This window comes from Hyaena hyaena, unplaced genomic scaffold (assembly GCF_003009895.1).
Source record: "Hyaena hyaena isolate Hyena2069 unplaced genomic scaffold, ASM300989v1 scaffold_172, whole genome shotgun sequence".
Lineage (NCBI taxonomy): Eukaryota > Metazoa > Chordata > Mammalia > Carnivora > Hyaenidae > Hyaena > Hyaena hyaena.
Window position 1 is genome coordinate 574,940 of NW_024080804.1, and position 15,687 is coordinate 590,626.

At 41.1% G+C, this 15,687-nt stretch overlaps 1 protein-coding gene across 5 annotated transcripts in view; it reads right to left on the reverse strand.

Moving 5' to 3' along the window:
• Positions 1 to 15,687, reverse strand: part of ITPR1 (inositol 1,4,5-trisphosphate receptor type 1) — a 330,213-nt gene that overhangs the window by 106,349 nt on the left and 208,177 nt on the right. For 4 of the 5 annotated variants that reach the window (XM_039240300.1, XM_039240301.1, XM_039240299.1 and 1 more), the window contains one exon: positions 1,107 to 1,239. The exons of the other annotated variant lie outside the window; for it this stretch is intronic. In XM_039240300.1, coding sequence (XP_039096231.1) covers positions 1,107 to 1,239 — 133 coding nt within the window. The remainder of the gene's footprint in view (positions 1 to 1,106; positions 1,240 to 15,687) is intronic. 5 annotated transcript variants of the gene reach the window in all.

Here is a 15,687-nt window from a genome sequence, read left to right on the forward strand (position 1 = left end):
CTCAGGCCTCAGATATTTGTGGAGTGACCCCACTACAGAAAGTAAAGTGAAACAGCTTTAAGATGTTATGTGAAGAACTTCTGCTTGACAATCCCTGGGAACTTTCAGATGAAATGCTAGGGTCCTGTTCCTGGAACGGTCTGCGAAGTGCATCTGCACTGAAGCTGCACAGCCCCATGAAGGGAGCACATATGCCTCAAGTTTTTATCTGGTGAGAAATTCAAGGTCCTTTCCCAGAAACTGCTAGGCTAACTTTATTAATCGCCAAATATTAGGTGTTACCTACAAAATCTGCAGCCCATAACGGTCACTGTTAGAGACAGGGAATCAGCCAAGCCATATTTGTGCTTCAAGCAATAAGCTCCTGTACCGCCCCCCGCCCCCCCCCCCCCCCCGGTCCCAAATCAACACCCAGAGTTGAGTTCAAAGTTCTTGCAACTTCTACCTGTAATTGTGTTGACCATGTTTTTAACATCTTTAAGGATTTATTTTTAAGCAATTCTGGATGGGCCTTTTTTTTTTTTTTTTTTGGTGGTGAGGAGGTAAACTCTTTTAAGAATTTGGGAGGCTCAGAGCATAGGCATTAGAATTAGCTATATCAAGGTTCAAATTATAGACCAGCCACTAATAAGCTTCCATTTTCTTTGTTAAAAAGAGATAGCAGCACTACCTCCCATAGAACGGAGAACTCTGAGAAGCAAACAAGAATGTAGAACACTGGGGAGAGCCCCTGGCACTCATCTATACCATAAATGGGAGCTTTCGCCATTCTCACTGCTAACTTCATTGTTATTTAACGGGAAGAATGATTCCTAATGACCACAAGAAAATGGGCAGTGAAATCAAGTTCCTTGAGTCATTCAAAAATCACCAAGAGGGCTGCTATACTGGAAAGAGGGGCAAGAGACTTAGCCAATATCTAACTGCAGGGAAATATTTTTAGCTATCACTTTGATGGTAGACCAAAGACAAAACAAGTTGCTAGAAAACACACTCCCAACCCAAATTCATCTGTCAGAGTTTCAACCTGTTAAGTAGAAACATGTAGCTCTCATGTGGCACACTCAATTCACACGTGCAGCTAATTAGCACACAACACAGCCTACCTCCTCCCCCAGGCTTGCTGGGTCCTCCTGGTGACAGCGGGCCATTGCCAAAGCTGGTGAGGCTTTCTCTTCTTCCTGAAGGTCTGATGTTTCCATAGTAACGGTTGACCAAAATTTGCCTGAGCGCCTCACCCTTAATTCAAACAGGATAATGAAATCAGGTTCTGAATTCAATGCATAACTGAGCTACTAACATTCAAAAAACACAGGGGTACTCAGTTATAATTGGCTCAGTTTCACTCAGTGAAAAAATAAATTATTAATAAAAGCATTTGGAAGCTGTGAAGTTAACTTCTTCAATATTTTCTCAGGAAACCACATCATTAAAAAAAAGCAGCAATCTAGAATATTAAATATCTCAAGAACTCTCTCTCATGGTGATGAATACAGAACATTAATTTTGAAGGGTAAATAACAACAAAAACAATAAAGTCCCTTTGGGGCAAGCCAATAAAATTCAGACAAAATGAGAATTTTACAGGTCATCTTTCACATAGCAGTATGAAAATGTTACTCCAGGCACTGAGTTTATTCCCAAGATTGTATTAAGACATAAAAGTAATACTGTATAATGATATGATAAACTAAAAGTAAGCCTTTCCAATAGAAATAGTCAATGGGTCAAGTGAAGAAAAATGCTATGTAAAGTAAGTGGCAGATATCAGACATGTCATTCAAAAATTAAGCACCATGGATGAAATGACATTTGACATTTGCTTTGAAATAATAAGGGAGGGGAGTAGGTAGGGATATAAATGACAGAAAGGCAGCAACGAGCTGACGGTTGTTGAAGCTGAGTTATACACGTGGCTTCTCAAAAGTCTTCTGGTTCTTCTTGTGTATATTTGAACATTTCCGCAATAAAATGTTTCAAAAATATAACCATCAAAGGAATCTTGGAGAGAAGACATCTCTTTCCCACAACTCCAACCAAAGTAAATAAATTAATAAATAAAACTGTGATTTGTTCTCTAACACCGTGGGGACACTGGCAGAGCGGCAAAAAGCAGCAGGATTTTATTCTCAGCTCTATTCCACTTTCAGTTATGCTACGTGACTCCTAGGCCACCTCCCAGTCTGGAAGCTTCTGAAAGTCAGAGGCTGTATGGTTCTCCCCCACACTCTTTCCCAGGGACAAAGTAGTAAGGCCTGGAGTGCCTCTGGCATATCATCAGGAGGGGTAAGTGAGAAGTCTAGCAGAGAGAAGGCGTGCTGAAATATAGCAGGTGTCTAAAATAGAGGCTCAAGAGTTCTTCTGAAGAGACCTGCAACGGTAACACGAGCCAGAAGAATTTAAAGTGATTTGTTAATTAGCTCCAAGAATAGGTCTGGAGCTTTCAAGTAGGCTGTCTGCAAAGTAAGATGGGATGAACAGACAAGAAGGCCAGGAAGGACCCTGAGAGTGGCAGAGACGCCAGGGGGCCAGAAGGAGGTGGGAAGGGAACAAAGGAGGAAGGAAGAAAACTCCTGAATTCAGCGTCAAAATCAAGTAAGGTCCCAGGGGTACAATGCCAAATTTTTCTTCTCTCTTAACTCATGCTGTTGGTCAAAGACTCCAGGGACAAACTGGGATGGGATAAACAGGAGGGGAGGGGTGGGCAGTACTGATTTTTAACTCAAAGCTCAGGAAATAGAAAAATCTCTATTTTCTTCCATTCTATCCACAAATGTCTCTCATTGTAGTTCAGCAAAGGAGGGTACTTCTATTGGCTCATAAGACTTGTTTCCCACCTTGAACTGCTGTAAACACAGAATTCCAAGAGTTGCTTCTGACGGGGAAGTTATTTCTGAGATTTTCATGTACTTTTTAAATAGATTGCGTTTGGTACAGTATTCTTTAGTGGCTTAGAAAACCACATTTTTGTTATGAAGGTATAGCTGTGCTGGTGTTTATGTCTACATGACCAGTACAAACACATCGATACTCTCCAAAGCAGTCACTGAGAGCATGGTGATTTGAAAGGCTGACTTAATTTTTTTTATGAAGAAAACTGAAGAAGACACAAAGAAATGGAAAAACATACTCATGGATTGGAAGAATATTGTTAAAATGTCAATACTACTGAAAGGCTGACTTTGTAAGAGAAATACAAATTTCAGAGGATAGTTTAAAAAAAAGCCTACTCAGAAAGAAAAAGTGAAAAGAAAAGGTTACCTCCACACATTGAATGTAACAGGAGATTGAATGTGATTTTTTTTTCAACATAATGATGTATCTATTGGATTTTCTTTCAGGAACATACAGACTTTGAATTCCCACAATAGGGAATGGCTGACAGATTCTCTAACTGGATCCCTTTGGGCATCACAGGGACACTGTTTGAGAGGGAGACAGCAAGAGTTGAGACGTACAAGCGGCAATCGCAGAAGACAGCCAATGCTGCCGTCCTGGCGAGCATCTGGAAGATCGTAGGGTTGAATGGTCGAGTCACGGGCAGGGTGACTGTGACCAAGTGAGAAACACGCATCTTTAAGCAAGTGTCAACCACAGCTTTCGCACTATAATTGCACTTTAGTTAGGAGAGACTCAGGTTTTCCGGTCCTGAGTTCAAAGGGAATTAGCAAGACGGTGGTCAGTTTGTAATCAAGCAGGCAGGAGGTAAAGGAAGGAACACATGCCGTCTGGGAACACGTGGACTCCAGCAACAGGAACTTCACATTTATGCAGCTTGGATGCCAACTGAAGTTACAAAGGGATCTCACATTACCATTTTGTCTCTCTTTCCACAGAAAAACCCTGGCAGTTACCATAGCAACTGATGCATCAAATGGTACATTTTCCCCCATAAGAGAATATCATGAAATGTGCTAATTATGGAAAAACACACACACGTACATTCTACCCTACAAACTTTTATTTTTTTTCTCTTTTAATTATAAGGGTTTTGGCACATATTCACCTCACCTTCTCTACACACACACACACAAACAAGTTTAAGCTGCATGTGGGATTTGCCTTTTCTTTCTTTTTTAACAAGTTAAGTTATTCTTTTCTGAAAGAATAAAGATTGATAATTTTAGGTAAAAAGGGAAAAAGAAAATGGACAACATTATAAAAAGTTATGCAAATCCCTAGTGTAAAAACTTAGGTTGAAGAAAAATTCTGTTTTCTGAGCCAGTGGTTTAATTTAGGAAAAATCAAAATCCGCAGAGAAAAGCCTTCCTAATCATTGTGATATAAATTACTCAAGAGCCCAAAACTGTTCACAACGTACTAGGCTCAGAAACCTGACTGCAGAAAAGGAGAAAAAAACCTCAAAACCAAACTCCCCTAACACTTCTTTGGTTTTAACATTTGGCCATGCAACCCTCTTTAAAAAATAAAAGTAATTTTTCTCCTAGCTGTTTACACCTATAGTACACAAACAAATATCAGATATTTGTCTTGGTAAGAAATTCCACACACACATTATGACTGAGAAAAGGCAAAGGCCAAGGGTTTCTTTTGCAGGAAGTATAACTTTAAAACTGTAAAAAAAAATGGTAGATCAGTGATGGAGAGTCATGAAACCAAGCTCCTGCCTCGCAGTCTGTTCAAACAACTTTCATTTCTATTGGACTAGTGGGTAAGGACAGGTGGGAATACAGCCAAGTGTTAAACAAGGCACTAAGGAGTTAATATTACCACTCACCTAGGAGAGAAAAAGTAACTTTCTGGCTTCCCAGGTTCCAGCCACTTAAAAATCATGTGCTGCAGGAAAGATCACCCCCTCACATGAGTGGTGGGCCTTTCACATCTTACTCAGCACTAAGGTAGCGCCTCAATTTTAAAACACCTGCCTTTGTTACTACTATCAAATCACTGAAGTGTTTTAAGCTGCAAGATAGCTACAGCAGTTAGCATTTCTTATCATATTCCAGCCACTGTGCTTAAGTGCCTCACGTGCAGAGCCCAGCAGAACAGTCCTAAGGGGTAGAGCCTATTAATGGCCCCATTTTACAACAGAAGGAACTGAGGCCCCATATCACACTGCTAGGGCTTGGCAAAGGGAGACTTGAACTTGTATCTAATTCTTTTTAAAAAAAATTTTTTTTAATGTTTTATTTATTTCTAGGAGAGAGAGAGAGAGACAGCGTGAGCAGGGGAGGGTCAGAGAAAGAGGGAGTCACAGACTCTGAAACAGGCTCCAGGCTCTGAGCTGGCAGTTAGCAGAGAGCCCGACGAGGGGCTCGAACCCATGAACCGCGAGATCATGACCTAAGCGAAAGTCGGACGCTTAACCGACTAAGCCACCCAGGCGCCCCAGAACTTGTATCTAATTCTAAAGCTTACATGCTTGTGCAGCATTCAACACTGTGGCCCCTGGGAACTTAGGACATGAGGGATGGCTGTGGGTCTTTACCAGCTACCTCTAAGACCTAAGGTAATTCTTAAAGGGCAGGCAAGGACAGAAAACACAGGAATGCAAGGGACCCTCCATCAATGAACTCCAAGAGATCCAGGATGCCAGAGAGGAAGGACTGAATGACAACTCTCTGGGAGCTATCCTTTGGTCAGAGCCTGAGAAATTACAAGTGCAGAAGAATGGGAATAATTTGGGACGTAGTGGGACAGGGCAGGGGCTGGAGCGTGTGAGAAGAACAAAGGTGCAACATGCTACCCATTGATCTCAGGCTAGATCCTCCAGGACACTGATGACCACAATTCCAAGGTAGTCTTTGCAATAACTACTCATGTTCTATCCCCATGACTGTGAGTAAAGTACTTTATCATCCTGTGTCTCAGTTTCCTAATGTGTGAAATGGGATGAAGGCTGTGTCACTGGGTCAACGTCAGCAGTAACAGAAACTGATGAGTGAACATATGTAAAAGCCTTAGCACAGTAACTGGCATATGTTAAGTACTCAGAAATCCAGGCTATCTGGTTATCTTCCAAAATGAATAACATGAATTGGTCGGCATGGTAATGATGTATGTAGGCCTTGTAGAAAATGGTTTGGCAATGCATAATCAGTACCTTAAGAAATATCTATCCTTTAGCCTAAGAGTGTTCCTTCTAGGAATCTATCCAAAGTTGTACACATTTCTTCATTTCTTCATCAAAGGAAAAAAATTACAGACCACTTGTTATATTGTGGAACTTTAGACAGCTATTAACTTTCAAAGACTTTCAAAGAAAATGACCATAAATAATATTAAATGACAAAAGCAAGGTATACAAGTTGCACACTTAGACTAATTCCAAGGATAGTGAAAATGCTCATGGGCACATATTCACATCTGTATAAAAACTGGGCAGAGGAAATTTATCACTAGCTGTTTTTATAACTGAGTAGTAGAATTATGAAGTTTTTCACTATACATTATAAATTATCCATAATGATCATCAATGGTTTATGAAAAAAAATTTAAGACTTCACCTAACTAGAAAGCCACTACAGAAAAAGAAGAGAGGTCATGAAAAGCTTATTAGCTCACTGGTCATTATTTGAGATTGGCAAGGTATAGGGCTCTGAGCCCTAAAGGTAGGTAATAGATAGACTTACCAATTAGCCTCACTGATACAAATGGCTGTGATTGGTCCTGAGCCAATGCTTTAAGAATATCAACACCAACAAAAGCTGTCTTTAAATTACAGTGTATGGTGTTATGGTCATTAGCTCCCAACATCCAAGACTACGTACCCTTTTATGGTCTTCCAGTTGCCTCAGGGGGGGACTCGGTTCAAGTTCCTGCTAAGCATGCAGAAATTCCATTTTAAGTACACTAGGCAGACACAACCGTCTAAAAAAAAAAAAAAAAAAAAAAAAAAAAAAAAAAAAAAAAAAGAAAAAGAAAAAGAAAAAAACCACACACACCAAGAGCTCATAATGAGCAAAGAGTTACACAAAAGGATTATAGGCCCTTAAAATATTTTCCCCAGACGCATATTAGTGTTCAATTACTTTGAATACTGCCTTACAACTGTCCTGTCCCCCAACCCTAATGCACTGTTTAAAGTGAGCAGGCTTATGACTCTTTGGTCATACTTTTACATGAACCCAAAGGGATTACAATGCAAGACACAACAGGGCAGGTCCTCACAATTCATACATGCATAACTGCACGACACATGCGTAAGTACATCAGTGCATACACTTCTGAGCAGACACATACACGGCACCTCGGCTCTCCTGGACCCACTAGTACCCAGCATTCTAATCCAAGCTACTAACAGTTAAGAGCTCTGATAAGCGTATTAGACTGATCATTATAGAGCATCCACACTGCAACTCAGCTATCTGGTAATCTGTTTCATTTTTAGGATCTTCATTAGACTTTTCTCAAAGCAAGTGAGCTTCATTCATGCTTTACCCTACTCTGGTTTTAGAATAGTTTCTGAAGGTAAATTTTGATACTTAGGAATATGCCTCCCCAGAAAGCTTCTCTATGACTTTAGATGACTTAATTAATTCTAGTCCCTCATTTAATGAGATTAGTTAGCAATAGGAAGAAGAGAAAGAGTGCAATGTGAAACTATGACTTTATTAGCAGCTTTCACCAAAACTATACATTAATATCCAGAACTTCAAATGTGTATCATCTCTCCACAGGACCCAGAATCTATTTTGTGTAACAACAGAAAGGTCTTGACATTCCAGAGTCTTTCAAATGAACATTTCACGATGGAGACAGTTTTGTGTGAAAGCCTTCAGAGAGCCCTATCTCCTCACCTGGAGGGATGCTTTGGTTTACCTCCAGCAACTCAGAACTTTCTACATGGAGAGCCAACTCACTTACAGAAACCATCAGTTCCCAGCCCGGCTAGAAGACTTCCCTCCTGCGTCTACCACTGGGACAGAAATTCCCCCACGACAACTCAGACACTCAACCAGGACAACTGAGAAGCACCCATATTTGCTGTCTTTGCAAATATAGGTGAGCAACACACACCTCTGTGGAGTTCTCAGAATCCGGAGCTTGTGGTAGCTAGTTGGGAGTAAAACAAAGCATGTTAGTTACGGCACTAGAATCTCAAGGGCCACAAAGAAATCCAGAGACCAACACTCAAGGACAAAACACAGAAGGCAAGATCAAAGATGAGGTGAGCTGGCTATACCACATCTTCAGCAACTGAGGTGGAGAGATAATTTCTCTTTTAAATTGGACTAAATGTGGTTGTGCTGGAAGGAACAATTGGCCTGAAATAGGGAAATTTACCTAAAATAAGAAACAAAAGACTGCTAATGACCAAGGAGGAAATCTGTATTAAAAAAAAAAAAAAAAAAAAAAAGGATGCCAAAGGAACAGTGCACACCTGTGTTTTGATCTTCCACCAAGAGAGGAAAAGCGATTCCAGGGCGTATCCGCAGAGGTGCAGGGAGGGAGTTGGGGGTGAGTAATGACAACAGAGGTCTCGGGGGCAGTTTCTTTCCCAGGGGCCCAAAGTTTGTGAAAGACAGTGCCACGACTGTCCTCCATAAGGCATATGCTCCGAGCAGGGAACTGATGTCAGATGTAACCGCCAGACCCCACCCAGACCTCCTTGGACCAAAGTCACGCACACGGCACGGCTGGCTGGTTCAAGGTACAGTCTGGGACTATGGAATGAGGCCAAGGCTCCCGCTGCAAGTGAGTGACCTTGGCCCACCTTAGCAGTGCTCCAGCTACACAGCACACCCATGGTCAGGCGGGGGTGTGGCTGCTGGGTGGTGAGCCAGAGGAGGTGTTCAAAGCACAGAAGGACTAAACCTGTGAAGTCTGGTGGTGGTGTCTCAATCCAGCTCAATGCAACCACCTCCTTGGTGGTTTGATCCCCCAGATGGAAAAAATGTTCTTGATATGAGAATGTTATTATACAACATCATGTGTCTTGTTTTCTATTTTTCAACAGGTAAAATGAAAAAAATATATAGGACATCTCTTTAAGTACAGAGATTAAAGCAATTCTCCAGGAACAGTGGGGGCATAGACAGAGGGCTGCTAACTCAACAGTGCACAGGAGAATTTTTGAGACATGAACCCAACTCTCATAACCTCAGGGTGGGGAATGTATCTCCCAGGCACTGAGCTTCCTGTTGGGATGGGGACACAGAGTGGCAGGAGGGACTGAAGGAAGCACGGCCAGGAAAATAGAAATGGAGGTCAGTTATAAGTCTTTCCAAGACATAAATAATATCGTGACCCAAGAAAACACTTTAACTCTATTCTTTTTTGTATGCTTTAGGCTAAAGAATTAAAACTGTGTAATCATTTTTGCTATCTCAGTGCAAAAGGGACACAGAAGAAAAAGCAGAATTAAAGCAATGGCCCGTGCACTTTAGAGCAGTCAGAGGTATCAATGGAAAAACATGTTATCTTCTACTATTTGCACTGGCCACATTCCCACTAACATATCCTTTTATAGCGATCATGTAGGATTAGAACAAAAGAACTCTAGGCATGGGTTTACTGGAGGAACCCGAGAGCTACCGTCCTACTCCTTTCCCAATCCAAACAAAAGTTAAAGGAAATGAAGAAGAGAGAGCTTGGAAGTGGTAGGGTTGGGACTGGTTTTGTAAATTCTCCTGCCTGACACCTCTTTGTCCAAAGAAGCATCCTGAACATGCTTAGAACGCCCATAGGTACTAAATGGCTATGTCTTCATCACTCAGGCTTCAGTGGCTTCTGATACGCCTTATGATTGTACAGTCACTCCACTGCATCCTGCCTGTTTTGCAATTTATTTCCAAAATAAAGATGAAATTAAAAATATCTTTTCTCCTTGAACATCTCATGAAGCCTTTTGAGACAACAGAGGAGGCTGTATAGCCTCGGAAGTCACTACATAAACAGAAGGATAGCTTTTAATGCTGTCCATTCATGAAATGGAACAGAATAGGATCCAACATGCTGCACAGCGTCACGTGTCCAGAAGCTCGTGGAGGCACCAGCTTTACATGAAGCCGAGCCAGTCACTGAACCTCTTTGGGTCTCCATGTCCTGACCTGTAGTCAAGGAGACTGGAGCACATATTCTTGAGGATTTCTTCCAGTTAAAACATTAAACAATGCTTGGTGTGTTTTCAGTAAACTTCATTTCATAATATTTAACAGCCAGTTCCCTAAATAATACAACTTGCTAGGACATAAAATGAGTTCAGGCATGGCAACGGCCAACCATACTTGGCATATAATTGGGTAAACAACAACAACTCTGATGGCATCTACCAGCACTACCTATTAGGATTTCAGCTCTATTTCCTTGAGGATGAGGTTATTTCATGGCAATAACTTGAAATTTTGAAAAATAGAAGCATATTCATAATAAGCTACATTATTCAAATAGGATAACTACATAAATACCAAAAGCAATAATGTTTACTAAATACATGAAGTTATTTTTCTCAGCACATTTTCATTATCAAGTTAATTTTTTTTTAATGAATCCTCAGTGACCACACATGAAGGAAGGATGCTGAGAGAGAGAGAGAGAGAGAGAGAGAGAGAGAGAACGGTCATGTCTGCTTTCTGACAAGTCTTGTCCTCCCCACCTTATTCCCAGGATCAGTCACTATATTCAGGTACTGACATCTGCAATCAAGGCAAGGCCTCCCAAACCAGCAGGTGATGCGTGATGGTCTGATGCTGCCTGGTTTTAAACTTAGAAACCCATGACTGCACCCTACTGCCGATTCCTATTTCTTCTCTCATCTTAAGTCTTCCCAGTGCTTTTAGTCAAGGTCAGCAAAATGTAATTGAAAAAAGATTTCAAATGACTGGCTTTTAAGGAGAAATTCAACAGGAATCTCAAGTCACTGAATCCCAAGTGTCCTTCTTGGGTGAGACCACAAATCAAGGCATCATAACTATGGTACTTGAGTAGTAACTAGGTATGTGTTTGTAAGACACTGACAGGCTCACTATCAATATGTAATGTGCCATGCATTTTATAAAAGGATGAGCTTCTACTATAAATAAAGGAAATCATACCTTCTCATCTTAAAAAAAAAAAAAAAAGCAACTCTTAGTCTTCCCAGACTATACACTTACTTCCGTATACGTAGACTACCCGCTGACACACAAACATACATAATATTTCATGTATGCCTCCAATAGGCTAGCACAGACCACAGCCTTGTAAAGAAAAAAAACCCAACAACACACTTTTGTTTTCTGCTGCTGTCATCATAAATCATCCTATTAACTATGGGTTTCTAGAATTTTTCTTTGAAAGATGAGGTCTTTTTCCATGGACCATCCCTAGCAGAAGCTGAATACAGTTTAAGAAACGCAAACATTATGGCCCTCATTATCGGCACATCAAAGGGAATGTATGAACTCCAGCAGCCCTGAATCAGCCTCTGATTCCTCTTCACCCACTCAAAACCTCAGAAGAGGGAAACCAACCAACCAGCCAACAGTGAACAGGCTTGCTGGGACCAGTCCTTCATGAGCCTATGCAAACCCACCTTAAGAGGTCAGAAAGCTTTAATGAAAATTGAGCCAATATAGATGACCTATGTATTTTAGCAGAGCAATTTAAAACCATCACATTTGCTAACACAATGCCCTTTATTAATGGTATTTGGTTTTAGAAACAAAATTAAAAATTATTTAGTCCCAATGATGCAGTTTCACCTTTATAGAACACATTCATAGGAACTCAATAGTGAAGTTCATTTTTAAAAAATACAACTGACTTAACTAAATTATACAACTCTAGTCACTGTGGAATAATCTCACTATATTAAAAACCCAAATTGTCCATAGAGTCTGCAACAGCTTCTGTATGCTCTGAATCAAGTTTGCTTGCTCTATGGTTGCTAGTGTCTAACAGTAAACAACCCCACTGCATTTATTGGCAATTGCTGCTGAAGGTCACACATCAGCAGTGAGCCTAAATTCCAGGAAAAAAAGAAGCTCTTATGTAACTGCCGCCTGAATGTTGGCAGGTGCCCAACCCAGCAGTTCACAGCAATGTAAAAAAGTAGGACACCTCCAGCCTGGGTTGGACGTCATGAGAACGCCCCCTGAAGGTGAAATTTAATAATAATTCTGGTGTTTCTCTTCTCCCCTCCTCCCACCAAGTGAATCTTACAAAATTCTCCGTTGGTGGCATCCTTTGCTTGCAGAAGCAGCTCTAGGTGGGGTAAGCTGAGGGCTGACATTAAGTGGGCTGCAGCCACTCCCAACAAGTGGGCAAGCCACTGTAGCTCTTCTGTTGCGATGCAGGAAGGCCAAGGTGGCACAAAGGGCTCTGGAGATTCCATGGGTCCAAGCAACAGTGATTAAATGGGGATCACATCTCAAATATGAAGAAATGCAGTATGTCCCACTGAGCTAGAGCCCACACTTATCTAAACACACCATTCTCTTTCACAGACACATACGTGAAAAGGAGGTGGATTACTGTTCTGCCCACGGCCTCCACCTCAAGTTAGAGCATTTGATCACGATCATCTGTTGAGTCAGCATAGCACTTCACATGTTAGAAAGGTGATTTACAGGATTACCTGCTGGTGCTACCCAGGTGTTGCTACCTGACCTCCTAAGCTTTTACATGGCCATATTGCTCAGGTGGAAGTTCCTAAACTATATGTTCTTGTGGATCCATGTACTTCTCCATTCCAGCTGGTTGACAGCTGTCACTGAACATTAATTTGAACTACTGCCTGTTTCCCCCATGGAACTGTAAACATCAGAAGATGCTGTGCCTATGTGGAGGTATCACCATAGTCATATCCCCCGACACTGTGCCTGGAATGTAACACGCACTCAAATGTCAGTCATATAATTCCATGTCGTTAGCATCAATTGGTGTCCATTTAAAGCCAAGAATGGGTAAATACAAGGACTTTCTAAAGATGATGGAAACCTCTCCTATTTTGAAATGTGTATATGCATATATAACAATTCATCAAGCTATAAACTTTAAGAGTAAGCTGGAGGGACAGGAACCCAAATATGGTAGTTTCCTTTTCTCCTCCACCCAATCAGTACCCCTCAACTAACACAAGGTAAAGGTAAAATCAGAGGGCAGGATGGAGACTGTGCCTCTTTTTTTGTCAGAAAGAAAGAAAGAAAAAGAAAGAAATGAAAGGAAGAAAGAAACCCTCTCTTTTCCTGGTTTCAAATGAAATTTTGTTCTAGAGGGCAGCTGGGAGGGCCCCATACCATGCCCTTTCCTTGCAGGGACTCCATGACTCTGACCTCATTTCACCCTGTTTTCTCAAAGCACTGACAGAGACACAGAGGCGCTGTGTTGTTTTTGTTTTTGTTTTTTTATGAGTTGTTCACAGCACATCTCCTTCCTTGAGATGCTCAAGTGGCCTCTATCATCAAGGGGCAGTGGTGCTTCCCCAATAAGGGTTTCACAGATCACCACATACGCCTTACACTACTTCAGGGGTGATTCCCCACCATGTTTAGAATCGAACAGTGGTTGCCAAGTTAGGTGTGATGCCTTGCCTGTATCCTGGGCCAGCATGAACTCTCTCATTAAGCTTCTGCAGAACTCTAGCTGTGGGCTGCAGGCTTCCACCAACACACGCTGACAAAAGGCTGGGTAGAGGAGAAACTGCAGGAGCAGCGGTAGTTTCCAGAACAGCCATTGATGATAAAGGCCAATCATACATCCCTGCTAAGAGGACCAGATCCAACAGTCTGAGGGACTGGGGACAGAGTGTTGGTGTCCCAGGGCTCTGACGGTTGCCAGGGGTAACAACGAAGAGGGGATTCGCAGTTGCTTCCTCAGGGAATTTTCAAAGAATCCAAGCGGCTGCCAGAACATTCTTCTTTTATAAACAGACAGTATTCTATTTCCTAGAGTATAATTATAAACACACCTGCTCCAACTGTGGAATCTTTCCATAAGCAAGCAATAAACTCCCAGCCAGGAGACCCAAGTCCTATCTTGAGCAAGCAAACACATCAAGTGATTACTATGGTGCAAAACAGTATATTAATAACATTGCAGACTCCGATTAGGGGAGATCTTCTTTTCTAACTTCATTTGTACTTAAGCGAGTAGAAATACAACTTCTGTATTTCAGAGTAACAGTTCAAATCAATGAGGCATTTACAACACCAGGTACAATGGAGAGTAACCGAAGGTGCCCACACGCAAAGTCAGCATTAGGTATTTTTCAGGGACACACTTGGAAGAGAATAAACTAGACAGGAAATGGCAAAAATCTGTATAAAGTGATTAATTAAGCCACCACACAGTCTTTTGTTTTTCTCACTTTCTATTCATCCCAGAGGGTATGGCTTCCTCCATGGTCCATGTGGGATTAATATAAGGAAAAGTCTCTGCTCAGAGTTTACTGTGGCAGAGCAGCAAGCGCACCAGGTGAGGAGGTGAGCCAGCATGTGCTAGCTTCCGTTTATGGCTATATGGCTGTGAGAGCTGAGTCCAGTTAACTTAACCTCTCTGAGCTCCATTCCTGAGGGAACTCTGTGAAATTCATCATGACTTGCTTTATGTTTGTGACTCAAACTCTCCTTACATGTATCTGAACCATCTCTTAATATTTTTGAAATGATGGTAGTGGATATTAGAATAGACAACATATTCTATCTGGTAGCTCTATCCTACCCAAAATAAGGAATTAATTAGCCTGTGAAAAGAACTAATAGACATGTTAAAAAGTAGACCAGATAAATGATTTTTCAAAATCTAACAAAATTTTCTTCCAGGGTGCTCCATTTGCCACATAATTAAACTCCCTCATTTATATACTTTAATTCCCCAAATTAATACATTCTAGTGCCATTTACCAAGCGTTTACTGCAACCTAAATATATGGCAGGAGATGCTGAAAATATTCACAGAACAAAAATATTTCAGAGATCCCCAAATCCCCCACACAATGACCACTCATTGGTCCTCAGGACAATTCTGGGTAAGTAAAAACATCAGATGACAATTATATTTCTTGATCTCCAGGTATTTTCCCAAGATGTAAAGCACTGACAATAGTACATTCCTAATCTCATTGCAAGCCTGTAGCTGAAAAATCTCAATGTGCACTCTAGAATTTACAATGCACTTTGACAAAATTTTATATGACCCCCTCACACTCAACAACTTCCAACATGGGGACCAAGAGAATAGTGTTGTTGTTTTTTTCTTTTTACTACTTTCAAACTGTATGAATGCAGTTATTTCTTTTTGTATTGGTGCTTTATATCCAGACAGAAAAGCTCTTTATGAATATCAACACTGAGTTTCAGAGACAGGTTAATAACCAGCATCAACCACAAATTCAGTTGAGATTCTAAACAGTGAATGATTGAAATCTTATCACAGTTTAGAAAATCTTTATCTAGACTCAGATGGGATCTCCAAGGACAAATGGCAAACAAACTCATGGGAAATGCTAACACAGACACAAAGGACTCAGCTCACGCCCAGAAGGCACACTACACAAAGTCAGATAGTACACACTGCAAAGACTACGAACAGACCACAGTGTTCAGTGGAAGGGTGTCATGGAAACATCACCATGGACATTTAAAAAAAAAATGAAATTAGGACCTCAGCATTATCCAATTCATCAATGGAAATTAGCTGGAAAAGAAAAAAAGGGGAGAAAAAAAGTTAGGAAATACCAGCAAACGAAGCATTAGAAACTTCGTCAGTGTGTTCTTAGCGCCAAGTCCCCCACATTGAAGCACT